Raw genomic sequence first — 18950 nt, forward strand, 5'->3', positions numbered from 1 at the left:
TAATTCTCCTGTGTCAGATGTATAGCGCCACGCTCTCTGGGCATTCATTGTCACAGCGCCCCCATCCAGATGTTCAGGCTCGTGTGCGTACAGTAGAAGCAGAACCCTCTATTTTTTATTTTTCCTCCCATTTACAGTCAACCATGTCCCATTTTGTGGAAGCTGGCTGCAAACCGCTCAATAAGCAGATGGTAGATATTTGATAGTGAATATGAGAAAGCCTGCTGTATATGCAATATGTTGCTTTTCAGTGTAACTCATTCGCTCTACTGTTCAAGTTGTAACCTATAAAATATTTGTAGCCAGGTGAAATACAAACACCACAGAAAACAAAAAACATCTTTAGGTAATCAGGTATAACTTACACTTCACCAGGAGAGCTGAAGCTCTGTTTCAGGGATAAAATGGGATGCGACCATTGCTGTACTTATTTTATTTTAATTTCAGGTTGTTGGGGGGGGGGGTTTTCCCCCCAAATTGCTCACAGGAGAGATCTGTGCTCACATGCCCTCTCTGCATGTCAGCTAAAGGACAATCTCAGGATTGAGTTTGACAGTGTGTTCATTTAGACTGATGTAACAGGGAAATAAAGGAGATGTTCTTCTACCACCACACAATGTTAAAGTAATACAGGTTAATCCAAAATACAAGCTGTATCTAATCTGAGAAACAAGAACCAAGTTTACTGTATATAAATAAATAAGATTGTGGGAATTGTATCAAATATTTATATATGGCATAGATGTTGCCCGAGGCAGTGTTTATGCAAAGTTTCACTTTGGTCCACTTGTCTGGGATGCAATAGTGAACACACAAACATACATATACTACAATCATCATTATCATAATTATTTATATTATTTTCATTATCATTATTATTATTAGTAGTAGTAGTAGTAGTAGTAGGATTGTTGTACAATGTATTACAATGCAAAATGTGCAATACTGTAATAAATTCAGTTCAGCTATTTTATTGTTAGCACATGCAGAAGACTTGTTAATGTAAAAAAATATAGTGAGAGAAACTGTACTTAAACCAGTAATGGCTTCAGCAGTTGTTACAGTACTCATATAGCATGCTGTAGTGTACATTTCCATACATCTTATGCTTCAGTAGAGCTGTAGGTGTAGCAGAGCACCTTGTTGAAACCTGAAAAAAACATGCAAGTATTTTATCAAAATAATCTTGGCTGTGATGCAGGCTCGTAGTAAGACTCATAAAAGTTGTTTATACTTGCAATCAGCTGATTTTGAAGGCATTTTCTGTGGCACACATTCAACAACTTGTGGAAACATCCCTCTGAGATTTTGGTCCATATTTGACATGACAGCATCACACAGTTGCTGCAGATTTGATAGCTGCACATTCATCATGTCAGTCTCCCATTCCACCAATCCTGAAAGTTGTCTACTGGATTGGGATCTGGCAACTGTGGACACTACTTGAGTACAGTGAGGGATCTGAAGGATGGATCTATGCAAAGATGCCTCACACCAGACAGCATTTTTCCAATCTTTGATTATCTCATTTTTGTGAGCCCCTGTCAACTGTAACCTCAGTTTCCTGTTCTTAGCTGACAGCAGTACAGTCTGCTGCTGCTGTAGTGCACCTTCTTCAAGGTTTGACATGTTGTGCATTCAGAGGTGCTCTTCTGCATACCTTGGTTTTAACAAGTGGTTATTTCAGTGCTGTTGCCTTCAGCTTGAAGCACTCTGGCAATTCTCCTTTGACCTCTGACATCAACAAGGCATTTTCACCCAGAGAACTGGGGATCACTAGATATTTTGGACATTGAACGTGAGCAGGCTATCTTGACCATATCTACGGTTGTGAATGCACTGAGCTGATGTCATGGGATTGACTGATTCGAAAACTGAATTTACAAGTAGATGAAGAGGTGTAGCTGATAAAGTGTGCAGTGACTGTGTGAATCACAATGTTTTCAGCATGTTTTATGCTTTTAAATAATGAGTACAAAGTGATAGGATTTCTGCAGTGGCAATAAAAGATAATCGAATAAAGCACAAGCATCTGAAATAGGACATAACTGTCTAGGAAGTCGGGCTTGTTGTAGGGAAGGTCATACTTGCTAGGAACTGCTGGGTTCTAATGTTCGCCACATTATCTGAATAAAAATGTCGTTTTTATCTGCTGGAATATTAACAGACCCGCGTTTGCTGTGTGGTAATTAGATTGCCACAGAAGCACAAAACAGAGACAGTGACACAGTGACCCTCTTCAGGACTGCACTGCTGATATTGTGCAAAAAGCCCTTGTAGTTGGTGCGGCTACAGCTTTCCAGCATTGTTCTCTATAATAAAAATAAGACATGATTCATGTTATGTATTTCCTGTCAGGAAATACATACATGAATCACGCCTGACGCTGTCTCTCTCCTCACAGTACCCTGGGTATGACAGCATTGTCATTTGCAAGAAAATGGCAAGAGCAGCACAAATGCAAGCTTTTAATTGTCTCATCATTGTCACGCAATAACGACCTACATTTCATTAACCGCTCCTGTACAACGCGTACAGCCGCACGGCACTGACCCGAGCTGACCTTATTCTCTCTAAGGCAGTTTTTATCTCCTCACATCATAGGTCTGAGTTAATCCATAGGCTATGTTTAGCCTTTTCATCAGAATGCATCACTAACTTCGGGCACGGTGAGATTAAATTAGATTATTCATGAAAGCAGACTGATGTGTTTTCCAGTTTCCTCGCATGTTCACTGCGGGGGAAAGTAGGCCAGTTTGCGCAGCGGCAGAGCGATAGACCCTCTCTCTCATGTGTCCTCACGTTACACTGTTTCCCTGACATTACACGGCTGTAGGCGGAGGGGAGGGGGCGGAGGGGAGGGGGCGGGGAGCAAGCCTTTTTAGCGCTCTCTTTTCTGCCCGCGCGGGCCTCCGTAGAGTCGCTCGCGTCAAACATGGCAGCTTCCATGTGTTAACGTGAGAGCGAACCGCAAGCGGTGTGTAACAGAGAGTAAACAGCTAGCACAGGGGTGCCCGTTGCTTTGGAAACAAAAAATAAAACCTCTGAGAAAACAGGAGAGCCAGTGTCCACGCAGAGGAGGTGACACGGGTAAAAGCGCTTAACCTTTGCTTATTTAGCCTAGCTAGACAACATGCTAATTAGTTTGCGGCGATAACGTATGCTGTATGCAGAAACGTTGCCGTAGTAACATCCGTTTCTGCTCCCTTTCAACAGAGCAGAGATTTACTCACTGTTATTTTATTGAACGACTAAACTCCAGAAGCTACAAAGGTGAGTTAAAAGTACATTTTAGAGGATATTTAATATTCAAGTGCTGAAGAAGTCTTAATCCATCAGTGACTGGGCTAACCTGTACTCGGCAGCAGCTGTGTAAGCCATTTAAAAAGTTAAAACTTCTTTGGGGACTCAAAGGATACCATTAACATTTTGATGAGCATGATAAACCAGTGTGCTAAAATGCATATGAATGTGTTCATTCACACTCCAGTCAAAGGAAAGGCTCGGGTATGTGGCTTTTTGTCACATCACAAATGAAATATGAGTTTCTAAGTTCGGTCAGAAAACCTATTTGCCGTTTAAAGCTTTTCTAAGAAAACTAGGAAAATTGCACCTCTCACTTTCATTTATTTTTATTAATCAAAAAAGTGATTAACAGCTGCTTAGCTGCTCATTCAAAGAAATCAGCTAGAGATAATCTGTTTTATAACGGAGTTAATGTGCTAATGCTAATGTAGCTGATGACTTGGATATCCAAAGTTATGACTAAGGAAAAACCAGCATCCAGAGTTTTGGCCACCAGTGTTAGCAGAACACCCATTGATTCTTCAAAAGCATGAACTCCAGACGAGTCAAGCTCTACTGATGTGGTATTGTCATAGCTGTAGTGTGTGCTGCCTCACACAAAATGACCCAAATTTTCTTGAGATCTGATGACTGCCAAGGCTGTAGTGTACCATTAAGAATTGCATGTAACGGCTCTTTATTGAAGGTGTGCGTGATTCAAGTCTGTGTTGAGGAAACTGTGAGGTTGTTCTTTTTTTTAAGCCAATATATTACTTAAGACATTTTAAATGTGTGTTTCCTTGCAGCCATTGTGGCTTTATGCTGGTGCGGACAGCCCAGCTGTTCCCCTTCATCATCTCCCATCACCTGCATCCCTCTTGCACACGTTCAGCCGGACAGGGATTTCGGTGGAGTGCAGCTGCTGCTAGCAGGGGAGTGAGATTCATGGAAACTGAAGTTCCTGCTTCTAACCCTCCAGCTGCATCTGCTGAATCTTCAGCAGATGGCACGGGCCAGTCCGCCACTAGCTCTACAGGTGACCAGGAGAAGATGCCTTCTGTGGGACTGTTACCAGGAGAGACGGTGGTTAAAGAGGGAAAGGCAGCCATCTTGTTCCCCAGTGCCAATGAGGTGTTTTATAACCCAGTGCAGGAGTTCAACAGAGATTTAACGTGAGTATGAACTTGGCCTTTATTGCCACTTGCAAAGTATCCACAACTGTCTCCATGTTAAAAGAAAAACTGATTTCAGGTGGAACAGTAACAGTCAAAGTGTGATTTAGATAAAATAAGGTGTCTAAATCCAGGGTTTTCCAGGCTCATTGAGATGTGATATAAGCATGTTTTGACTATGTCATTGACACTTTATGAAACATAGTGTGTATATTAAAGAGAGACAAGGCCCCTACTTGTTGGGTCCATATGTCAGAGAGTTGGACAAGCTAAACTCTGTAGCTATGTAATTAAGACTGATTTTTGTAGCTCTGATTAAATCTAGAATGCAGCTCTGTACCCACTCCTGTAACCTGTGCTGTAGCCTTAAGTATAGCCTCCTAACATTGACACTAAAGTGACTCAATGAACTGTGACATGTGTGTTTAGTAGGAATATGTGGTGTAAATAGAGCGTTTTGTTTAGCACAAGGATATTACTTCTGTAAAACAAATTACAGCAGGTAGTAATTGTGTCTAGCATGCCCATAAAACTAATAAAATAGCTTGTATTCCCCAAACATATGCACTGTGAACATATGCAGTTTCTTTATTTTCATGGCTCTGATGATCCATGCATTGACTCTGTCCTGAAGTCTCACTTCTTCCTGTGTTTCTGTCATAGTAGCTCGTGTTTATTTAATTATCCAGAGCAACACAGACACAAAGCAGTATACAATCCCAAGTGCAAAAAGTTGGGACCCTGTGTAAAATGTAAATAAAAACACATTGCAGTGCATAAACTGAGACATTTTATTAAATTATTTGCTCATTTTGAATTTTATGGCAATTGCACATCTTAAACGTTGGGCTGTGTGGAATAAAAGGCTGGAAAAGTAAGTGATAACATAAAGAGTCACTCGGACGAACATTTTTCAACTAATTAGGTTATTTGGCAACAGGTCAGTAACATGATGGAGAATCAAAAAAGCATCTTAGAGAGACAGTTTGTCAGAAATAAAGTTGGCCACAGGTTCACCAATCTGAGAAAAATCAAAATCCAAAAAATCTGTAAAATTACAGAAATCTCTGTGCGGACCGGACAAGGCCATAAATCATTACTGTATGCCCTCAGGCAGCACTGCATTACAGGCATGTTTCTTTTATGGAAACCACTGCGTGGGGTCAGGAAGACTTCCAGAAATCAGTGTCAGCGGGCTATCTACTGGCGGTTAAATCATGGGATGAACATGCTCCAGAAACGCTGTCGTTTGAGGGGCCAAAGCCCATTTAAAATGGGCTGAGCCAAAGTGGAAAACTGTTCACATTGTGCAATTCTGTTTGGGAAAACGTGAACACTGCATCATTTAACATGGTAGTAGAAGAGTCCCGGTGCTGAAGTGGCCTGCCTCGGGGCAGGATTTCACTTTCATCAGACGGTGACGTCCCTATGGCTTCATCCATCCTTTATGTACAGTAATAATCTGTGCATTTCCTGTCATTTCATTAACAAAAGTGTGTTAATTAATAGAAAAAAGTCACAAAAACCCCTGAAATGCTGGTGACTTTCCCTGGTCAGGGAGAAGATTGTTAAAAAATCGCTTCTACAGTGGCCTCAAAAGTATTTGCGATGTTAAACAATCAACAAACTTCCTGAGCTTTGTTGACCTTTCTTTTTTACAGGATGAATTTTTAAGAACTTGCCATTTAAAAAAAACAAAAAACAAAACAAAAAACCGTACCATACCGTATATTTTTTACTACTGGCCACATAGTGGCACAATCGAGACCTGCTCTTTGTTCTCAAGAAACCATCTAGTTTCATTAAATTTGTCTTTTTGCAAGGTAGTTTTGAGAGACGAACACTTCAGTGCAACACTCAAGACTGAAAACCTAAAACCTTCAGCAGGACACGGCTGCTCTCTTTACATAGAAAACTCATCACTCAGTTGCAGTTTGACAACCTTGTTTGAGCATCTTTGGAAAGATCGATCCACAACTACAAGAAACTACAGAGCAGGATTTGTTAATTTTTTTTCTCTCTAATTTTCTTATTGGTCTTTCATCCGTGTGGACGTAGTCACAGGAGATGTGTCTGAAGGAGAGAGAAGGTCCTGAGAGTTACTGCTCTGCCTGGACCCCGTTCTCATTTTTCTCTCACGTGTGCATTTAGAAGTAAACAATCCCTTTCTTCTTTCCAGATGTGCTGTGATCACAGAGTTTGCAAGAGAGCTGCTGGCTCAGCGAGGGGTGAAGGTGGTGGTGCCAGGCGAACAGGAGAGGGTGGTGGTCTCTCTGTCAGAGGAGACAAACGAGGCTGAGGCACAGACGGAGGAGAAAAACGGATCAGAGGAGCCAGCTGTAAAGGCAGCTGTGGGGGAGAAATGTGAGGTATGTAAGAGTGATTTATTTATGTATTTTTTAGTGCAGTTGCACACCAACAGGTTTTTATTGCTATGTATGAATACAAATGCAGGATTTTAATGGTACATGTATCCAGCTTTTTTTATCCAAATTTTGTTCATGCGTACGATCCAGAACCTGATTTATTTACACGTGGAAGTTAAATTAAACACCATCTGAAAACATTTGGCTCCAATAAAATGACCTGTTGACCTGTAACATCGCTCCTCACACAGGAAATGACATTAAAGACTTTAGGATGATAATGAACATGAATAATGCAGAACAAGTGGTGTACTTGTATTTCTATGTGAATGGTTCTGTATCTAAAAGCCAGGCATTACTGCCCAGAGGGACCTCCCATGCTAAAATCATATGCACTGGTTCCAGTGGAAAATCCTTTGATAAAGGCCAATTTCACACTTTGGGGGCCACAAGTGGTCGAGAGGCAATTGGATCATTTTCAAGAAACTTCAAAACATGTCATGAAGTTGAAATAATCTCATTAGTGTCATTAGACTGAAGGTTTTTGTCTTTGTTTTGTTAATTAGAACAGTTGCTGGTGATCCCAACTTTCCCTGAATACAGCTCTCACATTTTTTAATTAGTTTCAGTTTCACTTTGAGTTGATTAATTCTCAATAAGGAAGGAAAAACCTGAGAGCTGCGACCGGCTTCAAAATGAAATTTTTTTTGAGGGAATATGTACACAAAGGGAGCAATGTTTTCACATTTTCTGTTTCAGCAGTTGTGAAGTGGCCTGGGAAAAATAAAGAGTTGTTCCACATAAGTAAACATAAAATTCTCCTCAGCACTGTTTCTGTGTCTTCCAGTCAGTCTTTACATTCTTTTGCAGAGTCGATGATCAATCATGAGCTCAGTGAAGAATGTTGTTGTTAAAGAGTTGGATTCTTTTTTTTATTGTTATTATCGAGTTATTGGAGACCAAAATGAAGTGAAATGAGAGTAAATTAGATGTAACTGTAAACTATATTGCTCTCTTGTGGGGAAAATCTTACTCAAGGTTTAGGAGTGTTTATGGGAATTTTTGAGCATTCTTGTAGAAGTGTATTTGTGAGGTGAGACACAGATATTGGCTGAGAAGCCCTGGCTAACAGTCTCCACTCTAATTCATCCCGAAGGTGTTCTGTCGAGTTGAGGTCAGGATTCTGTGAAAGCCAGTCAAGTTATTCCACACCAAACTCGCTCATCTATGTCTTTATGGACTTTGCTTTGTGCACTGATGTGCAGTCATGCTGGAACAGGAAGGGGCCATCCCCAAACTGTTCCCACAAATTTGCTTGTTTTTATACACCTGTGGCCATGGAAGTGATAGGAACACCTGAATTATATCAGAGACTACTACACCATATATTTGGAAGATGTGGTGTATATTCAAAAACGTAAAGCAACTCTTTGATTAAAGAGCTCGTAATTATTGGCCAGCAATGTGTAATTTTCGTGTTCAGGACTTGTTTCTGTTGCTGCCAAGAGGCCAAAAAGTGCGTGTGTGTGTCTTTGTGAAACATTAAGTGTGTTTCCCCAAACCTTTTGTGTCAGCATGGTCTGCGTGTCCTGGAGGGCCTAGCAGCATCTGGTTTGCGCTCGGTGCGTTTTGCTCTGGAGGTCCCAGGCCTGCAGAGCGTCACTGCCAACGACTTCTCTGCTAAGGCGGCAGCTCTGATCGCCAGGAATGCCCAGTACAACGGAGTGAGCCACCTGCTCCAGGCCAGCTGCAGAGATGCCAGGTATGACTAGTCAGCATGTTCTGCTGCTTTACTTCCCACTTTTATCAGCTCCACTGTTCAGCACCATCTTCTTTTCCCCCATACTTTTCTTGTTTTCATTGTTCTTCACTTTTTACCTTTGACCTCCTGTTCACATTTCTCATGAACATCTTTTTTTGTTGCTTTTATCCAAATTTACCATTTAAAATAAATAAATAAAAATTTCTCTCCCGGGTTTTAAACACAGCATGCTGATGTATGACATGCGAGCGAAGAAGGATCGCTATGATGTCATTGATCTGGATCCCTACGGTAGCCCGGCCTCTTTCCTGGATGCTGCCGTTCAGTCTGTCAGTGAAGGAGGTGGGTAGTTCACCGTAGCAGCTCTTCTAGGTTTCATGACTTTCAGGGATGTGGAAAGTTTCAGATCACTGTTGTAACCGCAAGTATTTAACTAGTACAGAGGCTGCTGACACATGCATGTATGCAGTCTTTTAAAAAGCCAACAGCATGGTGCATGTGTGTGATAGACTAAATGTTAACTGGCTGAAAGTTTCAATTAAATTTGATTTTTATAGCAACAAATCACAACAACAGCCACCTCTAGGTGCTTTATATTCTAAAGTAAAGATCGTACATTAAGGAGCTCGGTCAAGTGCCCCTTGCCAGCTTAATGGCCTGTGGGGTATGTAGCCCAATAATGGAGGTAGAAGCTGACACCACACGGAGCCGTTTTCAACACTGCGTTTCATCTGAAGTGAATTCAGATTAATTTTCAAAATTCACCATAAAATCAGTTTGGCAGCTGATCGGAAGTGGGCGAGAGATTGTTAGTGAAATAATTCTTGTTTGGTTTGATCCACTTTAAGTGTCAAAATCACTTTGTTTGTCACAAAGCAGAGAATAGTGTGCGTGTGCGTGCGTGTGTGTGTGTGTGTGTGTGTCTTTTTGTATATATGTATGATGTCTAATCTACATGGTTAAGCCAAACACTGTGGGTTTATGAATTTCAGTCTTTTAGATTTCTCGTCTTCTCTCTCTCTCTCTCTCTCTCTCTCTCTCTCTCTCTCTCTCTCTCTCTCTCAGGTCTTTTATGTGTAACCTGTACAGACATGGCGGTGATGGCAGGAAACAGTGGAGAGACTTGCTACAGCAAATACGGTTCAGTCTCCATCAAAGCCAAATATTGTCATGAAATGGTGAGGGCACAGAGTATACACACAAACAAACACACACACTCTCCACACTCTGGCTCACTCTCAGAAATGTGAAAATGACACATGCAGTACATGTACAGTCATGTTTGCATTAGTGTGTGAGCATGCAGAATGTATCTGAGTGAGACGGTGACGCTGTAAGTAATCGTACGTTCAATATAGCCAAGTGAGTTTTCGTGACGTCAAAAACAAATGATATTTTATTCTTGTTGCGATCTTCTGAGGTTATAATCCTTCAGTGTGTACACTTTGGGAAAAGAAATAGCAGAGCAATGATTGGCTACCTCTCCAGAAGTTCCTCTTCTTGTGGATCATCTCCAGCTCCTCCATTTTGGACCGCAGATGGTGACTCTACTTTCTGTTCAACCTGAAGGCATCAAGCCTGCACTTGCTTCAGGTACAGTATAAGTTGGACCTCCAGCTAGTAACGGATCACCAGGACAGCCGTCACCAACTGCAGTCCAAGATGTTGGAGTCAGAGGATGAGAGACTCAGAATTGACTGTTTTATTACATGTAATTAGAAAACTCCCTGAAAAGCCTTCAGTTGATCCAAAATGCTGCAGCGACAGTACTGACAGGGACTAGAAAGGAAGAGCATATTTCTCCTATTTTGGCTTCTCTTCACTGGCTCCCTGTTAAATCCAGGACATAAAAGATCTTTAATAATCATCCCCCATCTTATCTTAAAAACCTCAGAGTACTGTATCACCCCAGTAGATAACTTCACTCTCAGACTGCAGGCTTACATGTGGCTCCCTTTCCTGTTGAGATTTGGGAGACAAACACTCTCTACCTTTAAGATTAAAGGGTTGGATCAGGTGACCCCGAATCCTCCCTTAGTTATGCAGCAATAGGCCTTGGCTGCTCAGGGCTTCCCCTGATCCACTGGGTGTTTCTTCTAAACTCATTATGTGTTTAATTATTAGTAATTGATTAATCTTTGGATCACGGTCACAGTATGCCCTTGTCTCGTCTCCCTCCCCTCATCCCAACGGGTCACAGCAGATGGTCGCCCCTCCCTGAGCCTGGTTCTGCTGGAGGTTTCTTCCTGTTAAAAGGGAGTTTTTCTTTCCCACCATTGCTAAGTGCTTTCTCATGTTTCGTCAGATTTTTGAATTTTCTCTGTATTATTGTAGGGTCTTTACCTTTATAATATAAGGAGACTGTTGTTGTGATTTGGCACTATATAAATAAAAATGAATTGGATTGAAATTAAATATTAGTAAAATAACAAAATATATGCAGAAAATACAGAAAAAAGTAAAAGACACATAAAATATCTCTATATACCACACAATTTTACATGTTTGAAAAGCAGAAGGATAAATTTTACACTTATTTGATGAGTGAAAGTCACGAGGACTGCCATGACTGTTACCTGCCTGTAGGGAAACATGAGACAGGAAGACCTGTAGGTGGCTTTTTAAAATAAGGGTGAAGGGCTTATCGAGTCATCCAAGTCAAACATGCAGCTGTCTCAGTGGGATCCAGATGGATAACAATAAATTACACAGTATACTTGGGCAACCATCCAAAGACTCGTCGTGTAGGCAACGCCGTTCGTGTTGAATATTTTCTTTGGCAGAAATACAAGAAAAGAGCAACTGGTGAATGTGTTTGCACCACAGCCAGAACACGTGTGGTGTTCTCATAAAGGTCTTTTCTTCTTTTTCATTCTCATGTGCTATCATGATCTGATTTCATGCTGCATATAGCACAAGTAGTTTTCCACACAGTAGTAGAATTCACACCTTTTCTATCTGTGAGTGGCAGTAATGGAATATAAATGCAAGGATCATTAAAAAAACCTCATAAATTCTATTTGATTTGATGAAAAAGAACCCCTCTGCAGCCGAATAAAACTTCTTATCCAACATAATTTCCTCACATCCCTGTAAACAGATCCGAGATGTTTTCCAGATTTTCACAGCAAGAGAAAAAAAGTGCTGAATACGTGCCTCTCTCCATCTTTGAACTCCAGGCTCTGCGCATCATCCTGCACAGTTTGGACCAGAGGGCAGGAGTGTACCAGCGATACATCCAGCCCCTGCTGTCCGTCAGCGTCGACTTTTACATTCGGGTCTTCGTCCGCGTCTTCACAGGACAGGCTACAGTCAAAAACTCAGCCAGGTGCTCGCTCACACACGCACTGTCTGCTAACAAAGGCTGATCTATCCTGTGTGATGAAAGATGAATGATCCTGAAACTGGGTCACTGCAGGAACAAATGCACAAAGTAACAGCAGCAGGGGGATTTGTGAGGGTAAAAGTAAAGTGCTAATAGAATAATAGAAATCTGGGTACGTGACACTAAAAGATTATATTATGATTGATGTGCTCAGTATTGAAACACAAAATGACACTGCAGTTGAGTCCTGTCTCTCTTTGTTGCAGTAAGCAGGCGCTGGTGTACAACTGTGTCGGCTGCGGGGCTTTCCACTTGCAGAGAATGGGCAGGAGAACAAGCAACGGAAAACAGTGAGACACTAAACACTCTGCTGCTGCTTCTAATGAGGTTCTGTGTGTGATGGTTCAGTCGAGGTGTGCTCATCAGCAAACTGGCGGCTTGAAATAAAGTCCTCAGTTTATGGTGTTTCTGTAAAATAACATTCTTTTTGGATGTAAAAATCTTAGGTTGAACTCAATCAAAAGGTTGAGTTCAAGGAGCCATGGATGGATACGTTTGGCTAAATGCTTTACTATTAAATGTGAGGTTTGCTGTTCAGAGAACCCCTCTGTGTTACTTGATGATCACTGCGTGCGGTAAAGTCGATGTCTGTTTGATTTCAGCATGAAGTATTCTGCTGCCACCGGGCCACCGGTTGGACCAGAGTGTGAGCACTGCGGACAGAGACATCAGGTGATGCACAGACACGTCACGTCAGTGTGCTAGCATTCGCTCTGGGTTACAGTTTTTGTTTTGGTGGTTATGGCTTCTACGATTTGCAGAAATGTCCCACTTCTCAAGCATATGATCACTGATACATTCACAGTACTTGGCTGGGCCTCCTCCTTACCACGTATTACTGTATGGAGGCGATTAGCTTTTGGCCCTGCTGAGGTGTTACTGAAGCCCAGGTTGCTTTGACAGCTGTCTTCAGCTTGTCGGGTGGATCTTACTCTTGAAAATACTCCACAGATTCTGTGTGGGGTTTACGCTAATCGAGCACAGTAATAACATGGTTGGCAAACCATTTGGTACTAGTTTTGGCACTGTGGGGAGGTGCTAAGTGCTGCTGGGAAGTGAAATTAGCATTTCTATAAAATGTGTTAGCAGATGGAATAATGAAGTACTCTAAAATCGCCTTCGTTGACTTTGCAGCACAAGTTATCAGACTGTGGAAACTGTGGATTCACTTGAAAAACTTCAGAATGTCGAGTGTAGTGCTGGTTCATGCAGGACTAACACCAATCACATCAGCTGATCTGTGTTTATAGAGCACAGTTTTGAAGCTGTTTTGTCCTACCTAAAATTTGTGGGCATCTGTAAGTTGCCTAGCAACCCAACTCCACCTGTTGTGCTGTGCCCAGTCAAATCAGTATGGTTGTGTTGTCATTTATGGCTGCTCTGTTCTCTCACCTGGGTTTCCACATGACCGGTCCCAGAACAGCGCCAAGTGGCCACATAAATGACTGCTGATGGAACAAAACAGTCTGACTATAGAGGTTCTGACTGAAATGTGATTATATTGTATTTGGGAACAAATGTAAAGGTAGCTGACTTTTTTTTTCCCCATTAAAGTTTTGTTAAAATGACTTTAAAGTCAAGGGTGCAGTGGCCCACTTAAAACCAGAAAAATCCCACAGGGACCTCCCAAGCTTCAGTTTTCAGTCTAATCAAAATACAAGAGAGAAAGATGGATTCATTGAAATTTTCATTCAAGAAACATAAACGACTCTGTTTATGCTGTTGGCTATTAATTGCTAATGCTACCCAGTCACATGCACCGTGTTAAAGCAACACACCTGCCAAACGGGGCATCAACTTCAATATAATAGCAGTGAATTTAGGTTGGAGTAATGTGTAATATCACAAACTAACCACCTGCTATTACCAGCTTTAATTCACTTTTTTATTGAAATAAATAAATTAATATAAATGTATTACTGTACATAGATGTAAGTTCAAGCTGACTACCTGCAGTACCTTTGCGACTCACCAGGGGTCCCCAGCACACACTTTGGGAGTCACTGACTTAAATGGTTTATATGTCCATAAACTGGCCTGCTTGTTTCTGGTTGTTACTGTGTGGGCATGCATAAAACTCCATTTGAAGCCTCTACCTCTCCTCTTTGCAGCTGGGCGGTCCGATCTGGGCAGAGTCCATCCACGACCTGGAGTTCGTCCAGAAGGTTTTGTCTGCCGTGTCGGGGCACCCTTCCAGGTTTGGGACATCTAAACGTATTGAGGGCGTGCTGAGCATGGTGACTGAGGTACTCATTCCCCTTCTTATATATGCTCTCACTGCTGGAACAGGTGCTATTTAATGGGATTGTCCCGTGGGTGTGGTTGGTGGCGTTAGCCGGCTTTTTGTTGTGTGAGATAGACTGTGATCACGTTTCAGTCGTAGTTTCCTGTCAGACTGAAGCTTCATTGCCTGTGACGTGCTCTATGTTTCAGGAGTTGGAGGATGTGCCACTTTATTACACCGTGGACAATCTGAGCAGCACGATACACTGCAATACTCCACCCCTGCTCCAGTTTAGGTACACACACACACACACACACACACACACACACACACACACACACACACACACACACACACAGTTTGCATGCAACTGATGGTCTGTATGCATTTCTTAAAGACTTACAACTCATGCTTTCTTAACTACAAAATTAGTTGTAGGTTGTATGCTGCGACCACACAGGAAGTGATTCACTCGATGCATGTCACTTTGAAGCAGTTGGCAGCGGTTATTTCACCCGCAGTCATTTTTGATCGTGGAGTGTTGTTCACGCGCTCTCTGATTGCCACTTCGCTTCGCTTGTTGATACAGCTTTACTGTGATAGAACTCTTTGCAAATGTGTAATTGTGTAACTACACAAAGACACTGTTAGACACTACTGTCTTTAAAAAAAAAAGAAGTTTTTATTTGATCAGAGAACTGTCAGTGACAGCAAAATGTATTCTTTAGAAAGGCGTCACACACCCAGAAAGGTTACAAAGCACTTTGTAACTAACACACACACACACACACACACATGCACACACACACACACACACACACACACACACACACACACACACACACACACACACACACACACACACACACACTTTGCTGATAGAAGGAAGGAAGTCAGCAGTAACTTGAAAGAGCATCTCTGACCACACGACATATCAAACTTTGATATCGAAATCTCTGACACACGGCTTTGACTGAGGCATCCCACCTGCTGTTGCAATCTTTTGTTTGCAAGGGTCAGCCAATCGGAAGAAACAATCCTGAAAGGGGAGAGGGGAAGGCAAGGGAGCTGAAATGGCTTCTTTCAGACAGACGATGAACTCGGGTGCTGCACCAAAGCCCTGGATCAAATTAATAAGAATATTTTGATTATTTTAAACTGTCAATCATACAAAGCTCCAGTATAATCCTTAAATAAAAAATATGGAGTTGGAAGTGAGCATAGCTGCCCCCCTTTAAAGCTCTCCTCATCCATTTATATCTAACACTGAGTCTGTGGCATCGTCTACCTTGTTGTTTAGGTTATTCTCCTGCTGTGCATGTGTGAATGTCCACATTTGTTTGTTTTCAGTGATTCCAGGAGGAAAAAAAATATCTTACCCATGGCTTTCCGTTTGTCTGTCTGTAGGGAAAACCTTCCTCCTCTCACATTTGTCACAAACTGAATCATCAGAGCATCCTTCCTCTATCGCACTCTTTTCAGGTCTGCTCTCCTCCATGCTGGGCACAGGGTCTCCCTCTCTCATGCCTGTAAAAACGCCATCAAAACAGACGCTCCTCCTGCAGCCATCTGGGACATCATGCGATGCTGGGTAAACTTTACAGGAGAAAAAGAAAAGCTATTTTTAGTAATCCTGAACACAGCCACACGCTGTTGTTGCTTAAACATTTCCATGTCCTCCTGGAAATGTCGACACCAAATAAGAAGTGAACATGCTTATTCAGAATCGTGTAACACATTTAAAGTCACACATGCACGTTTGATGATCTGCTGCAGGAGAAAATCAACCCTGTAAAGAGGGAGAAATTATCTCCGACCAGCCCCGCATTCAAGATCCTCTCCACTGAGCCCAGGTGAGGCCACTTTGAGCCATCATGAAACAGGAGCACATTTACCGCTTTAAAAGATTCCACTGTCTCTGAAAAATGCACAGCCTAACCTGCAGATCTGTAATGTTTGTGTGTTTGTAGCTTTGAGGCCTGTTTCACTGTAAGGGAGGACGCCAACCCTCAGTCCCGTAAGCGGCACCTGACCCGGTTCCAGGAGAATCCTCAGGCCTTCTGGGGACCCAAAGCTCGCGCCAAAGCTGGGTAACCATAACAACAAGTTTGTTTGGTTTTTTTTAATAGTCCAGAGGTCACAAGTGTCACATGCTGATGTTTCCAAAGCAGCTAAAATGTGTATCAGTTGAATCAAGAAGTACGGTGGCCTTGAGTGGTCAAACGCACTGCAACTTCAGAAAAAACTGCAAAGACGCATAAAACACAACAGAAATACGAGGGCAATCCCAAAAGTAAGGTCTCCAAAGCAGTGGTGACGTAGAGAAACTGTTCGTACGGCTGTTTGCCACACTGTTGTGATCGGTGCTTCCTCCACTCCCAAACAAGCATGCGCAGCTTCGCTGGGACGCTCCATCTTGGCTTGGCAGCCCTATGAAAATGGAGCTCTCGCTGAACGCTACCGCCAAGTGCGTGCAGTGCACAACTGTGTTTTGGGACTGAAAGGGGGTATTGTTGGTTGACTTTCTGCCACAATAAATGCTGACAGGTACTGTGAAACACTGAAAAAACTCAGAAGGGCAATTCAGAACCAGAGAAGAGGAATGCTGAGCAACGGCGTAAGCATTCTCCATGACAACTCGCGTCCGCACATCGCTCGTCAAATTGTCACTCTCCTGCAAAACTTTGGTTGGAACTTCATCACCCACCCATCCTACAATCCGGACTTGGCACCCAGTGACTACCACCTGTTCCTAAAGTTGAAAGAATATTTGTCCAGAAGGTGATTCTGTGGCGGCAGCAAGCGAGTACGACATGGGCATTGTAAAACTGCCACAGCGTCTACAAAAATGCAGCGAGTGAAATGGTGATTATGTAGAAAAATAAATGATTCTTCAACCTTTAAAATGATGTAAATATTATTGAAAATAAACGGTTGTTTGTATTTCTAAAACGATAGGAGACCTTACTTTTGAGATTGCCCTCGTAGGAAAACCCCCCCAAACCTTACATACCCTGAATTAGTTTAATTAGTTACTTAAAGTAGTCCTGAGTTTCTCTTTGGAGAGAAAAAAAGCTGTGTTCATGTTCTTCCAGTGTGCTTTGTTTCTTGCACATGTTGCTCCTTCTATCATCTCCACTTATTTATTTATTTTTTATTCTCTTTTCTCTTGTTTCCTGTTAATCTTTCTCCTCATTTGTTCTCTCCTTCAGTGGTGGAATCTCTGCTGACCTGCAAGACAAGAGGAAAAAGTTCCAGAACAAGAGAAAGAACCAGATGACAGACTCTTCTCAGCTCAAGACCTTCCCCTGCAAGAAGTTCAAACAGGTCAGATTTACTAAACACAACCTAAATACACCTTTTTTTTTTAACATTAAAAACTCTTAAATAGCGCTTTTACCTGCATCCCACTAAACTGAAGGTGAAGATGGTGACCAGCTGGTGAACATAGCATAACATTTTAGTAATGAGTTGGTGGAGACCAAAATGATGCTGTTCTTGTGGCTGCTGGGCATTTAAAGCTAAGAGGCCATCTGTGCAAAAGGCTGCCCACCCCAGGCATGCTCAGAGGGGTTTTCTCTGTATTGCTGTAGGATCTTTACCTTGCCATATAAAACGTCATGAGGTGACTGTTGCTTAAAAGAAAAAAAATCATAAATTCTTTTCTCACAAACTAGGAGTACGTGAAAAGGGTGTCTGCTTGTTTAACATTTAGAACTGTTTGTGCACAGCACAGTAAAATGAGAGGAAGAGCAGAAAGCATCGTTACTGTTGCAGCAGCTGACGGAGTCGCTGCAGGTGAGGATCGCTTCAGCACGTCGGGTTCTTTATCATACTGTTGGCACACACAAGTCCCTCTGAATTAAAGGCAGGCAATTACCTAAATACTAATTAGTCCCGTAAAGTCTCGATGTCCTGGGCGGAAAATGAAACGGCAGACTCGTGCTGACGAATTAGTCTTCTCCATAGGTTGCTTTGGCAGGTCGCCACACACTGCTGGTTTCCTGCCAGAGAAGCTGCGCGCTGCCTCGGCAGCCACAGCCAAAACATACTGCTGGCTGTTCAGACGTTACTACATGAGAATCCAACAGCTTTCATGAGTATTTCTATATTTTTGTCTTTCAGGGAACATGTACCCACGGAGACGAGTGCTGCTACTCCCATGACTCTGAGCAGACAAATGAACAGAAAATAGAGTGATGATTCTATATTTTTCCTTTATTTTAAAATAATCTTATTTGTGGAATTTGAATGTTGCACAGCAGACTGTTTTGGCTTTTAAAAGTTACTGTATATAACATTTCCATGATTTAGTTCTATGCCAGAGGGTTTTTTCTTTTTGACTGTCAGCCTGTGTTCACACCAATAAAGTCATTGCTGTGAGACTGTTTTTGATATTCATAAATAACATCAGGCGGACGATTATAATCTGACACACCTTTGTCATTCAAAAGGTCAAATCGTTATGAAAAGCAACTCTTTGTATAGGTTTCTTTACGTTTCCACTACAAAAACAGTTGCTTGTATAGCACCTCAGCAGCCATTTAGCTTCTCACACTAAAAGGGGAAAAAAACCCAAAAAACCCTTTTTGATCATCCGAGGCTTCACATCGCTGCATGGTTGAAGACACGCTGGAGACAGCAGGCACAGATGACTGTCACTGAAAAAGGTCTGCAGCAGCAACAGCACAACATCTGTTCTGATGTCAGATTATCAGAAGGTAAATGCTGCTTTACTGATTATACACAAGATTTG

General features: G+C 42.0%; 1 protein-coding gene across 3 annotated transcripts; it reads left to right on the top strand.

Annotated features, from left to right (window-relative positions):
- The first annotated feature begins 2919 nt into the window (after positions 1–2919).
- trmt1 (tRNA methyltransferase 1) lies at positions 2920–18568 on the top strand. 3 transcript variants are annotated; one of them, XM_063475117.1, is made up of 17 exons: positions 2920–3090; positions 3217–3273; positions 4092–4457; positions 6637–6826; positions 8398–8585; positions 8812–8927; positions 9651–9763; positions 11765–11913; positions 12177–12260; positions 12573–12642; positions 14082–14216; positions 14404–14489; positions 15677–15785; positions 15971–16047; positions 16165–16284; positions 17407–17521; positions 18320–18568. In XM_063475117.1, exons 3-17 carry the CDS (start codon positions 4105–4107, stop codon positions 18392–18394), a joined length of 1980 nt encoding a protein of 659 aa, XP_063331187.1. In that variant the 5' UTR covers positions 2920–3090; positions 3217–3273; positions 4092–4104; the 3' UTR covers positions 18395–18568. The 3 variants fall into 3 exon arrangements, with proteins under 3 accessions (XP_063331187.1, XP_063331185.1, XP_063331188.1); XM_063475115.1 differs by having other exon boundaries at positions 2920–3273; XM_063475118.1 differs by lacking the exon at positions 3217–3273.
- The last annotated feature ends 382 nt before the right edge of the window (positions 18569–18950 follow it).

The sequence above is a fragment of the Pelmatolapia mariae genome, linkage group LG6 (genome assembly GCF_036321145.2).
Source record: "Pelmatolapia mariae isolate MD_Pm_ZW linkage group LG6, Pm_UMD_F_2, whole genome shotgun sequence".
NCBI classification, from domain to species: domain Eukaryota; kingdom Metazoa; phylum Chordata; class Actinopteri; order Cichliformes; family Cichlidae; genus Pelmatolapia; species Pelmatolapia mariae.